At 35.8% G+C, this 22936-nt stretch overlaps 1 protein-coding gene across 16 annotated transcripts in view; it reads left to right on the top strand.

Moving 5' to 3' along the window:
• The window catches only part of PUM2 (pumilio RNA binding family member 2), a 103759-nt gene that overhangs the window by 57840 nt on the left and 22983 nt on the right, over nucleotides 1-22936 (top strand). For 8 of the 16 annotated variants that reach the window (XM_058427017.1, XM_032172326.2, XM_032172323.2 and 5 more), the window contains 4 exons: nucleotides 1614-1752; nucleotides 9176-9319; nucleotides 9431-9721; nucleotides 13853-14089. In XM_058427017.1, coding sequence (XP_058283000.1) covers nucleotides 1614-1752; nucleotides 9176-9319; nucleotides 9431-9721; nucleotides 13853-14089 — 811 coding nt within the window. The remainder of the gene's footprint in view (nucleotides 1-1613; nucleotides 1753-9175; nucleotides 9320-9430; nucleotides 9722-13852; nucleotides 14090-22936) is intronic. The other 8 variants (XM_058427018.1, XM_032172327.2, XM_032172325.2 and 5 more) reach the window with 3 other exon arrangements.

Here is a 22936-nt window from a genome sequence, read left to right as displayed (position 1 = left end):
AATCTAATTTTAAGGTTTTAAGATTTTGCCATTCCTCCTACTCCCAAACAAATCTTAAAAAAAAAAAAAACAAAAAACAAAAACCAGGTGTCAGCAACGAGCCTTACAGCACTAAGCTCTGGGGCTCCATGCACTGATGTGGGGCCAGCCACGGGGAGGCGGGGATCAAGTAGCTGAGGCCAGGGTTTTGGCCACCTCCCGGGCAAGTTGCAGGGCAGTGGCATCGGGAGCAAAAGCGGCATGACGCAGCTCATGCACCTGAAGTCCTTTTATGAAAAAACCTCCTCCTGGGCTTATCAAGGAAGATGACACTAAGCCAGAAGACTGCATACCAGATGTACCAGGCAATGAACATGCCAGCGAATTTCTGGCTCACACACCAACTAAAGGACTTTGGATGCCACTGGGGAAAGAAGTCAAAGTTAAGCAGTTACTTTTCATTGGATTGCTTCATAATTTCTTGGTGATGGAAAATTCATTCCTAAAGCAACAAGATTAAAGGATGCTTGGGTTGGCATTGCAAATGGTATGGTCACCAAACGGGCGACAAAGAATGCCCTTTCTTTATCAAAGGCAACCGAAAGAGCAGTTCAGAGTAGCACATGAAGATCCCATGTATGGCAGCCTGTGAGGCAATAAAAGACATGAAAAGGATGTAAGGATACAGCAGTTAAAACAGTTACTGGAGGATTCTACCTTGGATGAAGATGGGAGCAGCTCCAGTTCCTCTGAAGTAAAGAGAAACACAAGAAAAAGAAGAGGAAAGAAAAGGAAGAAAGAAAAGAAAAAGAAGAGGAAAGAAAAGGAAGAAAGAAAAGAAAAAGAAGAAAAAATGGAAGCACAAATCTTCCAAGTCAAATGAGAGTTCTGACTAAGGGTGACAAGGACTTGACTTGTTCAACATTCCCTTCTCAAGAATTAAACACTGTAGCCAAGGAACAGAGTAATATGCAGTCGGATAAAGTACCAGAATAGAGATGCCGAGAGAGGAGGATATGTGGGTCACAGCAGTGAGCTCCCACCTGCCTTCCAGTGAAGATGTGACCCCAGGAGAAGTATCTCCTTCCATGTACTAGCTCTGGACAGTGGCTGATTTTAAGCAGGAAAGTTTCTTCGATGTTGTCCTCCCTGCTGGTCACATGAGTTCAGCATTCATTCTTTTGAAATATCTTCCACAAGGTGGCAGGACTGAGGGAATCTCTGAGGCATGTCTTCCAGGCCCTGCCACAGCTTGTGCCTTCCACAGAGTGGACTCAGTTCCAGTGGATGTCAGGCTGGAGTCTTCTCTGTTGTTGAGAATAATAAAAGCTCATTATTTATTTTTTTAAAAAAACTACCTTGTTAAAGAGCACAAATATTAGAAATAGTTTTTAACCAAAGATTTTCTGTAACCTCCATGTGGCTTTATAGATTGTTCTAGCTGTTAAGAGCTAGTGATTGTGTTTTTGATGTTAATGTATTTTGCGATTTTTCATGCTAAGTCTACATTTCCTTGCATGTAAATGTTTAAAGAATATCCAAAGGCTGTTTGTAATAAATACACAGTTGTCCAAGATAAATTTACTTATCTATTATTTTATATTGATTTTAAGAAAATCGTTTTACCTTTGTAGGTTCTCCGTGCTGGAGCAGGTCAGCGTCCTCTTACTCCCAATCAGGGTCAGCAAGGGCAGCAAGCAGAATCACTTGCGGCAGCTGCAGCAGCAAATCCAACATTGGCTTTTGGTCAGGGTCTTGCTACTGGCATGCCAGGTATACAATTGGTCATTTGTGGAAATTTGAATAGATTTAAAATGTTAAGTGTAGGTACTCACACTGAAGAGTGAAAAAAATCAAACTGTATTTAAAATCTTGCCTACCTTGTAACGAAATATTTAGAACTCAGATGCTAATAATTGAAATCAGTATTGATTGTGAGACTCAATGATAGGAATGGTAAATATGTATCAGAATTCTCAACACAGCCATTTTTTATAGCATCTGTCTAAACCTAACCCAGAATTTTTAATATGTTGCTTCAAGAAGTAAAACAGTTGTTGAGAGTTGGTATGCAAGACAGAACCTATTTGCCACTCCTGCTTTATAAGAATAGTCGTTTAGTTAATACCAGAAGAGTTTGCAGCTAATGTTTCTTTCTTTGAACCCTGTTTAATCTTGTTTAGCCCATTTATAGTGTTTAAAACTATTATTTATAACTTAATAGCAACAGTGTTGATAATGGGTCTTTGAAAGCCTAGTATAAAAAATTACAGTGTAAAATTTCTACCCATTGCTACTGTACAACTTTTGGGAAAGGGCAACAAAGTACTTTTTTGTGAAATGATCACTAATAATAATGGAGGAAGAAGGGTTTTTAAACTTTAAAGCTATATTTGAATATCAGTAGATAAGGCATAACTTGCCATTCTCTTCTGAAGATTTAAGTATGCTTTTTTTCACTTTTGGTATATCAGTGGTTGTCCCTATATGGGTTACTTACTAATGATATTTGAGTTCCAATTTCCATTTAATCATAATGCAGTTTACTTTTCTATTCAGATCATTTAGGAAATGTGTTCAGTGTATTGGAAAAAATAATGACTTGCATGATTGAGGGTTTCTTTTATATATTAAGTATTTGTAAATACTTTGGTTTGTTTGAAGGATTTCTATTTCAATTACATTTATTCGTTCTCTCTGGAATTTTAAGATCTGAATTTATCATCTTGTCTGGCTCACGGGATAAAGAGATTTTCATCCTGCTGTCCCTGAGGTAGAATTGATAGTAGAGTGGGTGGCATTCTCATTATTTTATTTTTTATACCCCAGCCGTATATTTTTGCTTCCTGGACTCTGCTGTCATGGAGTCATTGTGGATTAGAGACCTTGGCAAAAGCAGACTTTTGAGAAATGGACAGTGAAGCTGAAGTTGTTTCAGGCACATGGACGTTGGGCTGAAAAGAAGTGAGCTGGGAGTTTCTGAGGGCCACTAAGACTATTTTGGGTTCTTCTTAAGTTTTAGCTATATGTAGAATGGGGAGAGGAGTTATGGAGTACAGCAGTTTTTCCTGCTTAACTAGTTTCTCTCTGGAACCTGGAATTAAGAGAGTGCCTCTGGCCTGCATGTGTTTGCTGTGTCCTGTAACTCATTGATCCTCCTAGGCTCTTGATGCTGGCCCTATTACTCATTTCTTAGGCACGTGCCACCACGCCCAACTTTTTTTTTTTTTCTTTTGTATTTTTAGTAGAGACGGGGCTTCACCATATTGGCCAGCTGGTCTTGAACTCCTGACCTCGTGATCCACCCACCTTGGCCTCCCAAAGTGCTGGGATTACAGGTGTGAGCCACCACGCCCAGCCACAACATGTCTTAAAGTGGATTACTTAATCTTTTGAGCCACAACTTTTTAGCCTTTTTAGAAATACAAACGTAAAAACCACTCTTATAAGAAGGGCCTTACTAGGATTTGTATTTGTATGTTTCAGTGACTCTTGGGCTGTTCACATGATCCCCTCACACTAAAACTTTATTTGATGCCTTCTGTACTTCATTCTGCCAAGACTGTGATGATGAAATAATTCTCATTTTCCATATCCAAATAGTTACACAGTTATAAAGCTAATGTGTATACTAAAAGGGGCTCACTTGAGAAAATCGATGTTCCTTCAGGGCTCATACTTTAACTCTTCTTTCTAGCTTCAGTACTTTATCAGATCCCTAGTTACTGTTCTATTCTTAACTCTTCTGCTTTATATCCTGTGTGCTGTTGTTTTTCTGTCTTGAATCTTTAGTCTTTCCCTTTCCCAATCCTTCCTTTCAACCCCACTGTGCTAGTCTGCCTGTTCATCCTAAACAGCTTTATCTCTGCTCTGCTTCCGTCGTGGACTATTTGTCAAAATTTATACTCTGTCCCATAACTCTTTTAAATTCTGCCTCCATAATTCCTTTGTAGTATCTCTAATACAACTCAGTGACAGTTACAAAGTATAATTTCCTCTGTTATGTTTTTTTATGCTCAGTTTGTTGCAGTTCACCCTGTTGACTGTGTCCAACTCTTTGTAACTCCTTTCTGCTGAGTGGTATTTCACTCGTAGCCTTTTCACCTCTCATTGCTTTTTTATCAGTCTCTGCTTCCTCTATGTATATCCTTAAATATAAAAGACAGTCTGGCTTAATGGCTACCTTCTTTAGAGTCAGATTTGCTGTATTTCCACCACATAGCTATTGTTATTTTGCTTTTTGAATTTTCGTTTCAGATAGGAAAAGTGGAGATAGTTTAGACTTATTCCTCAGGAGAGTATATTTGCATTAGTCCTTTCAACTATTATCCCTGTGAATTTACATCTGCATCTTGGATTCTTTTCTGAACACCTAATACATGTCTGTCCTTATACCAGACATTTCTACGTTTTTGTTGCAGGCACTCCTCAAATTGAAAATGTCAGAAAATGAACTCACATTTCCAAATTTTCCTGTCTACTGTTTACCTTGTTTCACTTTACTATTCTCTAGAACGAGAAACTCTTAGCTTCAACTTCAAAGTTATCTTTAACTATTGGTTTTCTTCTGTGCCTCCACATCCAATAACTTGCCAATTCTCTACCAGTCTGTCTCATGGTCATTTTTATTTTTATAGAGACAGTGTCTAGTGTCTATGTTGCCAGACTGGTCTTGAACTCCTGGCTTCAAGCAATTTTCCTGCCTTGGCCTCCCAAAGTGCTGAGATTATAGGCCTACCAAATCTCTCAACTTCCTTCATAGTCCTGTGCTTTAATGCACTAGACCATATATTGTTACCCAGACATACCATGCACTTCTATGCCTCTAGTCCTAGCTCATGTTCTTTTTTTTTTCTAGCTTAAAATACCCCTTTATAAATTTTAAACAAAATTGGTGTATATAGCTCTTGCTTTTTAAAATTTCAGCCCATAAACATTTTGTAATTAACTATCCTTCTCATCTTTTAATATGGTCCCTTTCATGAAGCTTTCCTCAATCTTTCCCAGTGCTCATTCATTAATAATTACTCCCTTGTCTGCTCTCTTTGGTATATTACTCGCACCTTTTTTTAGTACTTCTGTATGCCTTGCATTTCATTTAGCTATTTGTGGTTTATTTTCACCATTCTACAACTCTTATTTTAATGTGGTCTTAGATGGGAAATGTCTTAGAGAGTTTTGTTTCTCTGAAGGGAAGTTGTTAGATCTATGTCATATGTTAAAGTAAATGGCATTTTAGAATTAAGAAGGGGTGTGTTTCCTCCTCTGCTAGATTGCATAATTCTTGAGTATGAGGACCATGTTTTTTTGTTTTTGTTTTTCAGTTCCCCATGTCTTGTCTTTCTATATCATTCTTCCCTACATCTTTTTTTTCCTTTTCCCACTCTTCATACATTCATCTAACCAGTCACAGACTTTCTCAGTAGCAAAAAGATAATTCAGATGAGATCAGGCACAATCAGGGTTGTATGGCCATAGACAAAAAGAATGGAAATTAGCAACTTTTGAACGGAATTACAGTGAAAATGCTACATATTTAAACTTGTGGATTAGAACAAAAACAGAACATAGAGAATATATAGGTTTTAATGATTACATTAGAAAATTAGGGTGGAAATGAATGAGGTAAGCATTTATCCAGAAATTCTAAAAAAAATTAGAGAGAGAATAAAACCAAAGAATGTAGAAGGAAGCAAATAATAAAAATAGGAGCTGATATGAATGAAACAGAGAATAAACAAAATAATTATCCCGGAAATTACTTTGGAAAGACAGTGAAGTTGACCACCTCTTTGAAAAGACAATAAAGTTGATAACCTGAGAGACATCAAAACAGAAAAGGCATAAATAACCAATAACAGGAAGATTAAACAATCTAGCTATTAGGAACAATCTCATGTTAGTAAATTAGAAAATGTAGACTAGATAAATTATGATGTCCATCTTTATCATAAATAGAAATTCTGTTCTTATAATTCTTAGGCCAAAAAATAAGGGGAATCCTTGACTCCTTTTTTCCTCACATCTCACGTCTAATCTCAGTGTATCTCGAGGGTTCTCCGAATTCAACTACCTTTCTACTGTCACTTCTATTTTGACTTGGTCCTCATTATGTCTCCTCTGGATTAGCTTTCCATCTGGATTCTCACATCTTCTTGTCCCTCTTTTCTCCCCTATGGAGTCCTCTCTCTACACAGTAACTTGAGTGTAAGAAAAGTCAAAGTAATTCACTCCTCTCCTCAAAACTCTAATGGTTTCCTACCTGAAGTCAGAGTAAAAGTTCAGGTTATTAACAGTGACCTGTAAGGATCTGGCCCCTTGTTGCCTGTCTTACTCTTTGCTCCGTCTCTCTTTCAGTCGTACTGGCTTGCTTTCTGTGTCTTCTATTTGTAGATGTCTTCCTACAGATATCTGCTTGATTACTTCTCTCAGTTTCTTTAGATTTTTCCTCATATGTCATCTTGTTGTGGAGATCCTTCATGACTCTCAGCTTTGAATTATTAACACTATTGTCACTGCCCAATAATGTCTATCCACTTTCCTGTCTGATTTTTCTCTCCTTTTAATATGTAAAACCGTCTAACATACGTTTTTACTTACTTTTCATCTCACTTGAAGCAGAAAATAATCTTCTTTAAGGATATTTTTCCTTATTTTTCCCTGCTTTATCCCACTACCTAGAATAGTGCCTGGCATGTGGTGGCCACTTGATAAATATTTGTCAAATGGATGAATTCATGAAAAATTAAGCTAAGTACAGAATGAGAGTGGGAAAAATATCATTCTGTGACAAAGGAACAGAATGCACCAAACTCCTGTGCTAAGGGGAAGCGTGGTGCCTCTGAGGAGTTTGAACCCCCATTTTTCCAATACAAAAAAGGTACATGAGTACCAGGTAAAACTAGAAAGACAGCCAGGAACCAACCAGATCATGTTGTGGGCCGTATTCAGAGCTTTGCTTTTCATTTCAAACCCTTTGGAAGGTTTGGAGCAAGAGTGTGGATTGATATCTTTTAATATCAATCTCAGACCACAGTCTCTGTGGAGAATGTGTTATAGACATGGGACAAAAGAGCAAGGGCAGACCATATAATCTGGTTGGACGGGAAAGTAGCCATCAAGAGAATGGATGGATTTGAGAAAGATTTAGAAGGTAAATGAACAGGCCTTCAGAGATGAGTTGACTGTGGGTTATTTCCTCTCTGGGAATTATATATGCAAAATTTAGTTAAGGAGCAGTTAAGTGCTGTTTGATTTGTCAATAGAGTGTTTATAGCCAAGTGTCCAAATGGATTTACTTTTATTTATTTATTTATTTATTTTTTATTTTTTTTTTTTGAGACGGAGTCTCGCTCTGTCGCCCAGGCTGGAGTGCAGTGGTGCGATCTCGGCTCACTACAAGCTCCACCTCCCGGGTTCACGCCATTCTCCTGCCTCAGCCTCTCTGAGTAGCTGGGACTACAGGCGCCCGCCACCACACCCGGCTAATTTTTTGTATTTTTTAGTAGAGACGGGGCTTCACTGTGGTCTCGATCCCCTGACCTCGTGATCTGCCCGCCTCGGCCTCCCAAAGTGCTGGGATTACAAGCGTGAGCCACCGCGCCCGGCCAGATTTACTTTTATTTTTAATTCAAATTCAGATGTTAAGTAAATGACAATGTTTTTGAACAAGAATATTTTCTGTGTGCCTTGAATTTAGGACTAGACCACACATACCAGTTAAGACTGTTGACTGGTATGTACAGCTTGAAATTTACTAGTAACATGGATGTTTTATTAGCAGCGTGCTAATGCTTATTTTTGATCAGAATTACTGTATTTACTAAAAACAACCTATGCATGTGTAAGTATCAGTCTTACAGGTGTAGTGTTTATCTGAGCACTGTTGATTATATTTCAGCTGAATTAGCCTACTGTGTTTAAAGGCAATAAAATGTTCATGCTGCATTATCACTAATTTTACTGTAACTCTCACTTCTGCATAGTATTAACAAAATAAGACTTAAAAATTGATATTGGTATATATTTCAATATAGTCTGTGTTTTTAAAAACTTCTTAAAGGGCCAGACACAGTTGGGAGGCTGAGGCGGGAGGATCGCTGGCCCAGGAGTTAAAGACTAGGCTGGGCAACGTAGTGAGGCCCTATTTCTGTAGAAAATAAAAAGAAATTATCTGGACCTGGTGGCATGTACCTGTAGTTCCAGCCACTTAGGATGCTGAGGCGGGAGGATCATGTAAGCCCAGGGGTTTGAGGCAGCAGTGAGCTATGATTATGCCACTGTGCTCCAGCCTAGACAACAGAGCAAGACAGCACTCTTTAAGGGAAAAAAAAGTTGCCAATACATTTTTTGCTGATAGTTGTAAGGTTATTGGGCCTCAGTTTTTGTCGCTTTATAAGGCAGCCTTTCTAAACTGAGTTCCAGAAAAGAATAAAGCCTTATTACTGCTCTAAAGTATCCACAGTGTATATAGTTAACTTCTTTCCTATGATTCCAGAGTGATGCTTGTTACATACCATCCCTAGGAGAATTAACAAAATACTTAAATCATTTTCTGTGTTTTTGGTTCAACAGGGAATCTCCATTGAGAAAGGCTGCTAAGAAGTTAACTTTATTCTCCACTAGTTGTGAAGATTACCTACCTTGTGCTTAAGGCTACAATAAAACTAAAGCCTGTGTGATTTTTAGTTAAACTCTAGCTTGAGAATCTTCAAAATAGAATGTTTGGCTTAAGTTTTTAAAGAGATGGTTACAAATGAAAATCTAAGGGAATGCTGGTAATGAGGCACTTGGTTTTGAACTTCAATGAAATTGCATAGTGAACATTTCATACAGCATTCTACCTTGCTACTCCCAGTTTTTTTAATCCTTCCTCTTCGAAGGAGTAAATGGTGATTTTTTTCTAATATCAGCCCTTCCTTCATAGCCTGTAGTTTCTATATTAAGGAAAATACCTCTTCATTTTGTGGCCCCTGCATAAAATTTAGAGAAAAAATGTTTCATGACAGTCTATTACTTTTTCATATATTTAGTAAGACCTTGTCAAATGTGTTGCTTTGCATATATTAACTAAGGATTTTATAGTAATAGTACAAATGGCTGTGTTTTCTAGTTGAAAAAATACAAATGCAGGGGAATACAAATATGCATGTTTTTGTAATAAGTGCTTTCATTAGTAAACATTTATTTTATTTAGGCTATCAAGTACTAGCTCCAACTGCCTATTATGATCAGACTGGTGCCTTAGTGGTTGGCCCTGGAGCAAGGACTGGCCTTGGAGCTCCAGTTCGGTTAATGGCTCCAACACCTGTTTTAATTAGTTCAGCAGCAGCACAAGCTGGTAAGTGTAACTGACATTTTTAGGATAATATTTTTCTGGTGTTGAGATATCATTTTTAAAATACAGAATTTTCTGGGTGGTTTAAAGAAGTATCTGAAATTTATTTTACAGCAGCAGCAGCAGCAGCAGCTGGAGGAACTGCAAGTAGCCTTACAGGCAGCACAAATGGTCTGTTTCGGCCAATTGGCACTCAGCCACCACAGCAGCAGCAGCAACAGCAGCCAAGCACTAATCTGCAATCTAATTCATTTTATGGAAGCAGTTCTTTGACTAATAGCTCCCAGAGTAGTTCTTTATTTTCTCATGGACCTGGTCAACCTGGAAGTACATCTCTTAGCTTTGGAAGTGGTAACTCTTTGGGTGCTGCTATAGGCTCAGCCCTCAGTGGATTTGGTTCATCAGGTAAGTCTGTTTTTACAATGAGTGTACTCTGCTAAGTGGAAGAGGTATATGAGTGTGTTTAACATTAAAATAAGCAATAATAGCATGTAGGATAGGAAGGACAGGAATAAAGTATTGGACTACTGGTTTAATTTTGTAGGAAAAAAAATATCCTGCAAATCTTTTCAACACTCACCAATGTTTAACTCATTGTAGGCAGCCTGTTCTTTACTCATATATAATACATTTCCTTTTTCCTTGGCTCTAGGAATTGATTACTGTAATTTTTGTTTTAGTAAGGTTTATTTGGGTCAATGTATTATTCACTAATAGCTCATCTTCATTCACTACATAATATTAATGTTTGTGGAGGCAAATATTTTGCCATCTTAAATTTTTGGTATTTTAAAGCAGTTATCTTTGTGTGCTTATTAGATGGTTTATTCCTATTAAATGCTGGTAGTTTATTACAGTTTTTAAATTTGGCCTAATATAAAAAATACATATGTGTGTGTACAAATAATGAAATGTTCTACACAGAATCCCCTAAGAAGCTACCAGTATGGTTATCTTTTAGATTAAATAAGTTAGCCTTTGTCACTAAAAATTTACTTAAAAGGGTATCTATTCATGTATCTTAGCTTTATATAACACTTAACAAATCAAAATTTTAAATAGCTTCACTAAATAATTGACCCACTCAAACTGGTTCCTGGATGCTGTGGTGGAGGAAGAACTAAGTGAAATCAGAAGAGGCCCACGTTGACTTCTTGTTGATACACTTGGTGTATTCTGTGAGGTTTCCACAGTACTCAGGAAACATTAGGGAAAAAACAGCTGACCCAGTTCTGTCGGTGCAGTTGGCAGCCTTTTCTTCATGAGGATAGGGCTATTTGGACCTCAAGAGATTTTCTGTTTCTATAACATAACTTGCTACAGTCCTTAGTAACTGTTTCTCATTTCTTTTCTTACCACATCAAATTATATTCTTTTCTGGTGTGGAAAATGGCACAACTAACACATGCCAGGCATTATTAACAATGCTTGCCAGTTTTCTAAGGGAGTGTCTTCTGAACTTTTATCATTCATATATACAGGAAGGATGGTCTAGAACAGCCATAAACTTTTAGATGGCAGAATCTTTTTTCATTTATTGTAATGAAGTACAATAAGTGAATGTCATATTTGACTGACTCAAAATTATCTGAAGACTGCTCATAAGAATTTCTGAGGGAAAATCCAGTGAACATGGGGATTGTTAAATCTTTTCATTTTTGTACTTGAGTTTTTTCATTGCTTTTGGAGTTGTGTATTTCTTTGTTCACCTCACGCACTCCCATAGGACTCATTCCTTATTTCTAACAGAATTGGGACATTTTCTCCAAAGAATCCTAAATATTCTGAGGAAAACTGGAAGAACAAGTAACATAAAAAACAAACTGTGGAAATAGTTTTAAAATTATAAATTGTAGGCCCTAAATAATTCAGAAAAAAAGAGAGCATTGATTAAACCCCATGTTTCCTTTCTCATGTAGTATGTCACTGATGGTCTGGTTCAGATTTCTAGGCCCCTACTCAATTCTTTCATTTCCATTTGTTTCTTAGTTAAGGCTGTTTTCCCCCTTGCAGGAATTGATTTACATGAACATTTTGTTTACTACAGATGCCCTCTTTCCCCAAAACTAACCTTCACACCTCCGTTATTTACAAGCATGGCTTACTCAATTCTGACTCCAATCTGTAAGAGCTTCATTTTACCTTACTTTAGAGAGCATTAGTGATTGCCACCCCTGAATGCCAGTAAAGAGTCCATCATCTCCCTCCTCTTGGGCATTTTGTGGGAGTTTATTCAAGTGCTATACATATGGACTCTTACAAGTTTGCCCACTGCCTTTTCACGTTATGGCAATTACATACTTACATGAGCTCTAAAACATAATACGGTTGTGTGCCTGTATACACATATACAAGTAACCTACACAGTCATTCTCTTACCTCTATGATGAAATTATTAATGTTTAGCAGTGTTAAATACCCCATTTTATGATATAGTTGGCCAAGAAGACTAAACATTGTAACATATAATTTAAATCATCTTTTCTATGACCTGTTATTTTTTAAAGTGTTGTTACAATTGAAAGTTTATAATTTAGCTGTTTTTTTTTTCACAGTCGATGAATGATTAGCAGTCTGTCCACCCTCTTAGATATTTTAGGTACACTTTGTTTCATATCTCATAGTCATACTGTTGGAGATAATTTAGGCATATAGTGAAACTTAAAGAGCCAGCTTCTTTATATTTAAGGTTATTTCTGAATTATTTTTAAATGTTTGGCTTGACTTTTCCTTTTTGGAGGAAAATATTGCATGTGTCAAAACTGGTTTCTTGGATTATTTGTCAGGGGAATAATGCTGCTCTTATTAGAGCTGTTGTCTTTGTCAGTTAAATTGTTTTCTGAAATAAATAGGAATTTAAAATGTAGCCATATTTTAGAAAAATCACTTTGACAGTGTCCTTTTAAATTAGCATAGTTAATGTAGCATACATTGCCAGTTTTACCAAAACCAACTCAAGAATAGCCGTTTATTACATGTGCTTATAATTCATTTTTGCAATAAAAATGCATATAGACACCTAGTATTTTCTTACTATGATATCTTAAAATGTAAAATTTTCAACAAAACATGGTCAGTCTCAGAAACTGCACTGGCTGGTATAAAAGGTTGAATAGCATTATAATCTTTTGCCTAATGTAGCATAAGCCTGATTTTTTTACCCCTTTATAGAATTTTCAATTTGGCAAAACCAACGTAATCAAGTTTTCTGTCTGTATTATACTCTTACCTTGGTCTACTCATGATGTACTCTCCTTAATTTTTTTCTTTATACCCTGTATGACCTACTTATGTATGACTTGTGGTTAAATAAGATTTAATAGAAACTTACAGATTCCTTGAAAAGCATTGCCATATTGGTCCGAATATAGAGCTTGTCATTTAAAAATTTATTTGGCAGGTTCAGAAATGTGGTTTGAAATTTTCTTAGATGTAAAAGTTATTCAGTTAAAAGATAAAAGAGGCTAGTGCTTAGAAATAGGAAGGAAGCATACTTGAATATATGGGCTTTAAATGAGACTTGAGAACTGAGAGTTTGGACAGCCCTTAGATGCATGCTGTGGAATTTGATTATCCAGACAGGTGTTGATTAACAGCCAGATCTTGATTAGCTCTTCTGAGCATGTATAGCTCACCAGGGCCTACATGGCCTTTATTTTCTGCACTATAAAAGGAAAAAAGATTAGAAGGATAATAGTTACATTTGGTATTAAGTAAAAATTCGGTATGCAGTGTATTAAGGGATGTGAAGTAAGAGAAATTGTGTATCATCAAATGACAAAAACCCGATCAGCCTTGAGTAAGGGGCTCAAGAGGCAGTACTGGCATCTTAGGAGTAGAAGAGTCCTGTGGGATAAGTGAAAGTATGTCTTTGGTTTGATAACAGTGAGAGCTATTAATTTTTGAAAAGTTGAGTTACTTTGTAATATAGTTAAAGAACAAGGGAGAATGTGTAGTGTGAAAAATACTGTTGAGTTAGCTGCTCTCTGTATTTCACAACTGATCAATATTCGGGCCAATATGGACTTAAAGGGCTATGTTTTGAACACAGCTAGATGACAAATTAAATATGAATGGTGAAGGAAATGTACTAATATTTTATTTATTCGTATAATCTTTTCTTGGCATTGAGTTAAAGTCTAAGAAGCAGGTTTCAGAGATTAGGATGCTACCAGAATTTAAACTTAATGGAATTTAATCTCTAGCATGTCCTAATGCAGACAACTTGCAATTCCAGGGTTTATAAATCATACCAGGGTATTAAAGCACAGTAATCAGATGTGTCAGTGGTAAATATGTGTGAAATAATGAATCATATGACTGCTCTGTTAAGTATTTGGTTCTTTATTGGGGTGCATTTATACCCTTTTATGATTAATAAGTTAGTATATATAGTTATCACAGTAATTATCTTCTCCAAAATGTTTCTAAAAATAATTATTGTGATCACTTCTGTTATTGCCCAGCGAGAGTTGGGGATAGGTTTTATTCAGTTAACACTGTATGTAATTAGGGTTTTTTTTATTTCTTCTTCAGTTGGCAGTTCTGCAAGTAGTAGTGCCACAAGGAGAGAGTCTCTATCTACTAGCTCTGACTTGTACAAAAGATCTAGTAGCAGCCTAGCACCCATAGGGCAACCATTTTACAATAGTCTGGGATTTTCCTCCTCTCCAAGTCCAATAGGCATGCCTCTGCCAAGCCAAACTCCAGGACATTCACTTACGCCACCGCCATCACTTTCATCACATGGATCCTCATCCAGTTTGCATTTAGGTAAAAAAAAAACCAAAACCCTTTTTATTTGTATGTATACATGTATGTGTGTTTGTGTGTGTGTTTATAATATATGTAAAATATTTAATGTTGGATAAAACATGCCAAATTGCTTTTGCTTTTAGATATTAGTCTTTTGAAAAAGTTCTGCTTTCCTGAAAATTCAAAATGAGGGTCTAATGTACAATAAGGTAAAGACCCCCCTATTGTTTCTTATGTTTCCTTTATGAAATATAATGGTGTGTTTTTTCTTGTCTGTGCTTTTGATTTGTGTGTTTTAGAGCATCTGAAAAGTCAACTATTTAAACATAATAGTGAAAGAGAAATTTCACTATCAAAAGATTTGCACACCATAAGAAAAACATTAGTTACATAGCTACTGAACTAGGTTAGTACACTGGTTTTTGCTTTGGTCTTTCTATGCCTGGCCATTTTATCAGATAATTATTTCAGTGAATTTGAATTTAGTGTATTTGTCACTTAAGGAAGCTTATAGGCTTGAGCCATATACTTCTCTTTTGGATATGTTAAAGAAAAAAAAATGTTTTAGGTTTGTTGTACCCCTGAAGTTGGAGCATTGAGAACTTTGTTTATATTTGTATATTAAAATTGTTCCTACCCCCAAATTATTAAATTGGTGATTACCTTTTTTCCCTCTCCAGGAAGTATTTATCCATGTGGATAATACGTTTTGAAGGGCTTTGGATATCAGAGGCTGTGTATGAATCCCTATCATGTCAAAGAAATTATTTTTTAAAAACTTGATTTTGAATTTTTATAATTCTAGTTATTCAGCTGAAACTGAGGGATTCTGTTGCCAGCTTTTATGTAATTGGAAAGATTTAAATCAGCTTGTGTTTTAAAAAGTAATGTTGCTACTGTAAGCAGATATACTGTAAGTTAGTGATTATGTTTGACCAACCCCTCCAATTACATGGGTATAGCTTTAAAAAAAAAAAAAACTTACTAATACAATAAATGTCCGTGTAACAAAGGTATCTGTTGCATTGTTCATTTTGATTTATATTATTGCCCACACAGTGGGTTAGATTTCTTTTTTAAAGACTCTGGTCCTCCATCCCAAATTCTGGGCCTTTGCTCATTTGGGGTATTGATACTGAACATATACAGCCAATTAATATATTCAAATGGAGCCCTAAGATCCACTTTGCAGTACTAGATGTGTAGATTTACCAATCTGTAGCCTAATACCTTTCTTCATTTATCATCTATTCTTAGTCGCAGGAGCTGCTCAGCTCCTGATTTCTGTTATTACTGCTCAGGCATCCTCCCTTCGTAAGACATGTCTGTGAAATAGACACAAAAATTTGGAACATAACAAACCTAAGATTAGACCTATCATAATAGTTTTTTGTTTTATTGTTAAGATTTTGTCATGTCCTGTCATCTTTTCATAGGTAAGTTTCAGATCAGATTCTTGTTCAGCTCTTACTGCTGTGTTGTGCTTTAGTGCCTGTATAAATGGCAGTAAATAGGTTCTACATAGCTTGCTTAGAAATCGGATATAAATGACTTTTTAGATGTCTCTATGATTAAACAGCAATGTAGGTATGTGCTTCTCTACCTTTCTTTAGGTTGTAAAGAAACCAGCCTAATAGATGCTTAGGGAAGGAATTCTGGTCAGTTGTGGGAAATAATCACCACTGGGCCAGCATTCTGCATTATAGACCAACATAGCTTCAGCTTGAAATCTGATATTTTAATACACTTCTGATTGGAATTAGTAATTACCTGTGTTATTTTCTTTTTGTGACCCCCAGTTTCCCATAGCTTTAGTGGTAGTATGACTGGCAACATTGTTAACAACAAATAAACCCATACCAGATTGAAAATAACTTGAAGAATTTAATAAATTTTCTTTTTGCATACTTTTTTTTTTTTTTTTTTTTTTTTTTTAAGACGGAGTCTTAAAAAATGCTCTTTCGCCTAGGCCAGAGTGCAGTGGCACGATCTCAGCTCACTGCAAGCTCCGCCTCCCAGGTTCACGCCATCCTCCTGCCTCAGCCCCCCAAGTAGCTGGGACTACAGGCACCCGCCACCGCACCCGGCTAATTTTTTGTATTTTTAGTAGAGACGGGGTTTCACCGTGTTAGCCAGGGTGGTCTCGATCTCCTGACCTCGTGATCCGCCCGCCTCGGCCTCCCACAGTGCTGGGATTACAGGCGTGAGCCACGGCGCCCAGCCTTCTTTTTGCATACTATTCATGGAAATAATCTACTCTGCACTTCCCTATGAATGGATCATGATGCAAGCCTGTCCAGTCAAAAAAAAAAATATTTTAATTATATACCCATGAAGTAGATTTCTTTATGAATCAAGTCTCAAGGCTGATAGTATAAAAGACCTATGGAAATGGAATTTGCATATTTTTAAAGTAATTTTACTGAGCTCACATATCAAGAATATGAAATCATAAGAGAGATAAGTTCTCTCAATTCTCATTAGAATTGGTTGGAATTAATTCCAGATTATGTTCCTGGGAGATTTTATTTTAAGATGTTAATGTTACAGCCATTACAGTTACCTGTAAGGCTTGAGATCTGCATCCCCAAAGTATGTTCCTTTGTTAGTGTTAGTTATTTGAGATTCACAGAAAATGCCCAGTAGCAACAGTCTGTGCTGTCTTTCAAAAAAAAAAAAAAGTTTTCATTTTTTAAGATAGTAGGCTTATAACCAACACATGTATTTTTAGCAGGATGACTAATAATCACTTTTGGATTGAAGTATAAGAATTTCAGTGCATAGTTTTGGGATGTTAATTTTTTTATAAAAATCTAAGACACTTGTTCAAATTTGCAACTCTGTTGCTTATTCTAATATATTAAAGTTAGATGCATGAAAAAATAATTTTATTCTTCCTTTTTTATTGTGTGATATCTGAGGTTCTATTTCAAAAAATAACTACAGTATATCATACATTTTAAAATAATTTCTTATTAACTCTAATCTCCCTAATTGACTTAAATGGCTTTAACAATTGTTCCATTTGAATCACAGTCAAAATAAGGTTCATACATTGCATTTGTTTGATATGTCTTAATGTGTAATTGTTTTTTCTTCATCTTTTTTTCCCCTTTCCATTTATTTGATGAAGAAACTTTGTCCTATTGATTTTCCCACACTCTTGACCTTGCTGATTGCTTCCCCATAGTAGTATTTAAAATGTTCCTATATCTCTTTCCTGTAAACTGGAATTCGATCTAGAGGCTTGGTCAGATAGTTTATGGGTTGGTTGATTTATTTTGACAACATGGGGTTCTGTTACTTTTTGTTGCACCATATCAGGAGACACGTGTTTGGTTGTCTCCATTGTGAGATGACCAGCCTGATCCACCTAATGGTTTAAGCAGCCTTTGATCACTTTTTTCCCAGAGGTTGCAAAATGGTTAATTGTGTCATTCTTTATTCATATATTATTTGGAACTTTTCTATAAAGAAGAATAGCTATCCCTCATCAGTTGTAAGGTTACCCTGAAAGACAGTTCATGTAAGAGTCAGAATAATGCATCATTCTTTCCTTTACTTTCAGAATAAGGTTGATGCCCTAGCAAATTTTAAAGGTGGCTCATGTGTTTTTATCCTCATTGTTATCTACAAATGGGTAGATTTGGGGGATAATTGATATGTTTCAGTTCATTGCAGTGTAAGACATCAATTTTATATCTATTTTTGATTCTAAAATTACACCTTCTTTGGCCCCTTGGAGCCCCTTTATATTGGTTCTCCTGTAGACAACAACTTGGAGAGAGAATGATTTTGAGATTAATAGTTTTTACCCTGAAAGGCAGAGAACAGTGTAAAATTCTGGGATTCAGGTTCAATATTAAATATTGAGTTATTTTCTCATGTTGTATTAATCTATAGGAGGGGGGCAATCTACCTACAGTTGTTTTATACATCATTGTCTAGGATAGAAGTCAGCATTTTTTTTCTTTTTTTTTGAGATACTTCACTCCTTGTGAAGAACATTAAATATTTCTAGTATTGCCTTATTTTTCTACCTGGAGCTAGCCGACTAGTTCTTTCCTTGTTTTCCTTCTTCTAATAAACTTTTTTAATATAGTGTTGATAATTTTTTTAACTCCAATCTTTATGCTCATAGTAATTTGATTGATGTGGAACTTATTAGGTATAAAGTGTTCGTATTTTTGTTATTTAACTTAGGTTTTGACAAACTAATGGCTTCTTGCCCTGTACCTCTTCATTTTTGAACTAGCTATTTTTTTCTTAAGAAAAAGGGTGCTAAAGTGTAATGTGGGCTTTGAACTCAGTAAAATTTGTTGAAAGGGGACTATCAAGTCTGAAGAATGTCATGTATTCAGCAAGTAAACGGCTGTGCTTTAGTGTGCTATGGATTATAAAATTTCATAACCTGTCTTCCAATCACAGAAAATTTTAATAATGGCCAAGATATTATAAATTTTTAGAATCATTCTGTTAAAATTGCTGGCCTTTGGCAGACTTAGTAGTCTTGTGCTTCTCTTATAATAAAATATTCAGAGAAGTAAAATTAGTACAGCAAAGTTGATAGTAAGGCCACCTGCCATTTTTCTGAGTTTCACATATAGTCATTAATGAAAGCAGAAAACAATATGAATTATTTGAAGCATTCACTGAAAATACTGTTATCCTTTAGCAGTTACAGTTCTCTGTAACTGAATAGCATTCGATAGTTTTTTTTAAAAAGCACCTTCATATTCATTATTTCATTTCATCCTAATTGTTGGCATAGACTGTCAGAGTGGTTTGTTCATTAAAGATGAAGAAATTAAAGATCAGTTTTTTAATAGACTTTCCCAAACCAGTAAATAACAGAATTAAGGCTAGCATCCAATTCTGACTCGTGATACTATTCTTCGTTTTTCCATTATGTTATTCTATAGGAACTGAACAATTTTACAGAGTATGTAAATAACTTATTCTAATTAGCCTCTCAGAATCTAATGATTACCTCATTATGGTATAAGTTATGCTTTTCTTTGGTTAAAGTATGTATAGGATTACCAGCTTTTTAGGTTCCTTTCTCAGTTTAGTTATTCTTGAGATTTAGATAAAAATACTTATCTAAGCACATATGTTATATTTGTACTTCTTATTTGTAATAAGAATGCTTGTTAATCTAAGGCAGGCAATTTAGGGACTGTGTGTAGAGCAGCACACCCGACTCTCAACAGAATCTTACTTACAGGTTCTCATGTTAATATAAATTGAAAAACAGCTACAACCCTCTGGTAGACCTAGAAGTAATTTATTTGCTGATGAGTAGGAAATAATGTTGAAGAAATTGCATTACTAGTTGTATGGAAGAATTTGTGATGTTTGGTTTTCTGTATAAAAATGTCTTGATCTTGGTTGTACTTGTTTTGGATTACTAATTTTTTATTTATTATCTTTTAATAACATTATCAGTGACATTGTGGTTCTAATGTCTGAGAAAGTTTTCACCAGTTAATTTACTTAGTTAAGATAATCACAAACTTAAGACTAGAAAATACTTGATCCGATCCTGTGTTTTGGTATCAGAATCACTCAGGCCACTTGTTTAAAATGCCTAGTAGTAGACTTCACAAGGATGTGAACAGTTTGCAAATATGCGGCAACAGTTTTTGCTCGTTACAATGATTGTGGGGATTTATTGGCATTAAATGCCTGGCAGCCAGATGTTATACTTTGCATAGTCAGCACAAAAATAGTTTCGTCCTACTGAAATTTTCAGTAGCCTTCACATGGAGACACTGACTTGAAATAATTTGTAGTTACTGCTAAAAGCTGGCAGAGATTATTTTTAAAATTATTTTAATCTACCAAGAATTCATCTGTAATTTACACCATTCCACCATGCTTATAAGGTACCCTAAGGATCAAAAGGTAGCCTTTAAAATACAGGCAGATGTGCTTCATGAGAGATTTGCAGTGTTAGCCAAATAACATAAAAATGAAAGTAGCATATATCTCTCGGAATGGCATTGAAAAATTGTTACTTATATGTAGAGAATATTTTCACTGGAGTTGGTTTTGTTGTGATATATCTAGGAATGGATCCAGCGGAAGAAGGGCAAGATCTTTTACATTATAAACTATAAAATACTGATGGAAGTTACAGATAACTTAAATAAATGGAAGGACATACCGTATTTTAGGTTGAAAGACTCCTTATTATAAAGATACCACCAGCTTTCTTCTAGTTGGTCTAAAGATTGAACGCCATCAATAAAATTAGGTTTTAAAAAGAAATTGATAAGCTGATGCAAAAAATGAAAATGGAAAAGCAGAACCAAAAGTAGTGAAGACAGTTTTGAAAAGCAGAGTTAGAAAACTTAATACTGCCAGATACCAGAACTTAGAAAGCTACAGTAACTAAAACTATGGTATTGGCACAAGGATAAATAAATAGAACAGCAGAACAGAGTAGTGCATCCAGAAATAGTCCTACTCATTTAGATCTGTAACGACCAAGTTGCCACTCCAGCGTATATGAGAAAAACGGGTGTTTCAGTGGCTTGGGCAGGAGTAGTTGAATATCCAAATGAGGGGGAATGAACTTGGACTTGTTTCACACCACACATACACATATGCACACAAACACGCTTTATTCTCGAAGAAATTACGTGACTTATATTCATGAAGTTAGTAAGAGGCAGAACCAAAATTTTGAGTCCACATTTATCTGGCTTATTCCAGATGTTGTACTGCTTCTCAAAGGATGCTTTTCTATTTATTATTTATTTATTTATTTAACAAAATCTTGCTCTGCCTCCCAGGCTGGAGTGCAATGGTGCGATTTCGGCTCACTGCAACCTCTGTCTCCCAGGTTCAAGCGATTCTCCTGCCTCAGCCTCCTGAGTAGCGCGGATTACAGGCACCTGCCACCACGCCCAGCTAATTTTTGTATTTTTTTTTTTTTTTTTGAGACGGAGTCTTGCTCTGTCGCCCAGGCTGGAGTGCAGTGGCGCAGTCTCGGCTCACTGCAAGCTCCGCCTCCCGGGTTCACGCCATTCTCCTGCCTCAGCCTCTCCGAGTAGCTGGGACTACAGGCGCCCGCCACTACGCCCGGCTAATTTTTTTGTATTTTTAGTAGAGACGGGTTTTCACCATGTTGGTCAGGCTGGTCTTGAACTCTTGACCTCAGGTGATCCACTTGCCTCGGTCTCCCAAAGTGCTGGGATTACAGGTGTGAGCCACCATGCCTGGTCAGGATGCTTTTATTTATAATACCTATCTGAATAAATTAAAAGGACCATGTTTCCTATGTTTCACATCTTTGTAAACTTTTTATACAATTGTAGTAAAATATAATTTAACCTATTGTGACTTTGTGGAAAAGTAAGTTTGAATGTCAGTGTATTGGCTTCTTTGTGGTTTTTCACTTGCTAACAATTGATCTTTAATCCAAATTAAATGCTATTTACTTTAAGGGTCTTTTAAATATTTCATTACTAATTTTAAGTTAAAACTGATCAGATAAGAATCTTAGGTACAGTGGCTCATGCTTGTAATCCCAGCATTTTGGGAGGCTGAGGCGGGAGTATTGCTTGAGCTCAGGAGTTCGAGACGAGCCTGGGCAATGTGGCGAAACCCTGTCTCTATTAAAAATACAAAAATTAGCCGGGTGTGGTGGCATGTGCCTGTAGTCCCAGCCACTTGAGAAGCTGAAGTGGGAGAATTGCTTGAGCCCAGGAGATGGAGGTTGCAGTAAACTGACGTTATGCCACTGCATTCCAGCCTGGGCGTGACAGATTGAGACCCTGTCTCAAAAAAAAAAAAAAAAAAAGAATCTTATTTGTAATACTTTAAAATACTGTAAATAGTATATAAATAGCAAGTTTTGTTTTTATTTCTAATTACTGAAAGTAATTGCTATTTTATCTTTTCTATAGTTTTATTAGACTCCTTTTTAGAATTTTTATGTGATTAAAAATTTTACCTATTCAATATTGAATATCTATGTTCAATACAATATTGAAGCCAGCCTCTGCTTGACTAGGAGAAAAAAAAATCCTTATTCACTGTCATCGAGTTTGTAGTTTTGTGGTAAATACAGATAAAAACAGCAGTTACAATATAATGATTGTAATGTTCTTGTCTTATTTCACTTTATTTCATAATCTTATTCTATAGAAACATAGTGATTTCATTGGAATTATTTTCCTTTATGGGTTTTTTGAACCAAAATTAGCATACATTGGATTATAATAGAATTGTTTCTAGGCTTATTTTCTCCACTAGATTAGAAACAAGAAAGCCTAGGCCTTTTTCTACAACTAAAAATACTCAGATTTCATTGAATGTTTGGGTAATTGAATTTGAGTGGTTTTCTTTCTTTGTTTTATTGATGAATTTATTATTGAGTAAGGACACTTCCTTTTTAAAAAATACTTGGTATCCTACATAGATTACTATATTAAAGCATTATTTGGCTGTTCTCAATGAGTGTTTTCTTTGTTCAATGTGCCCAGATCATACTCTTTAGAACACTGCACTATGAAAATGAAGTTTTGACAGTCAGTTGTGGAGTTTTTGTTTTGTGTGTGTGTGTGTGTGTGTGTTTTTTTGTTTTTTACCTTCCCAGTTCTTCAGCCCTCTTCCCAGCACCACAATGACCCCATCAAGAGAGATAATAAATGTACCATAATCTTTGTGTAGGATCAGAATTTATTCCAGTATTCATAACTTTTGAAGCAAGTTTTAAGATTTCATAAATCCTTAGTAATTATGGTTTAAGAGAAACAATCCCAGCTCCTGTAATTTTTCTTCAATCAGGCAACTGGCCATGAAATCTCAGCTGAAATATTTTAAAGGAAATTCAGATATGGCTTGCTCATGTAT

Source organism: Hylobates moloch, unplaced genomic scaffold (assembly GCF_009828535.3).
Source record: "Hylobates moloch isolate HMO894 unplaced genomic scaffold, HMol_V3 SCAFFOLD_13, whole genome shotgun sequence".
NCBI classification, from domain to species: domain Eukaryota; kingdom Metazoa; phylum Chordata; class Mammalia; order Primates; family Hylobatidae; genus Hylobates; species Hylobates moloch.
This window is presented reverse-complemented; position numbering and strand designations above follow the sequence as displayed.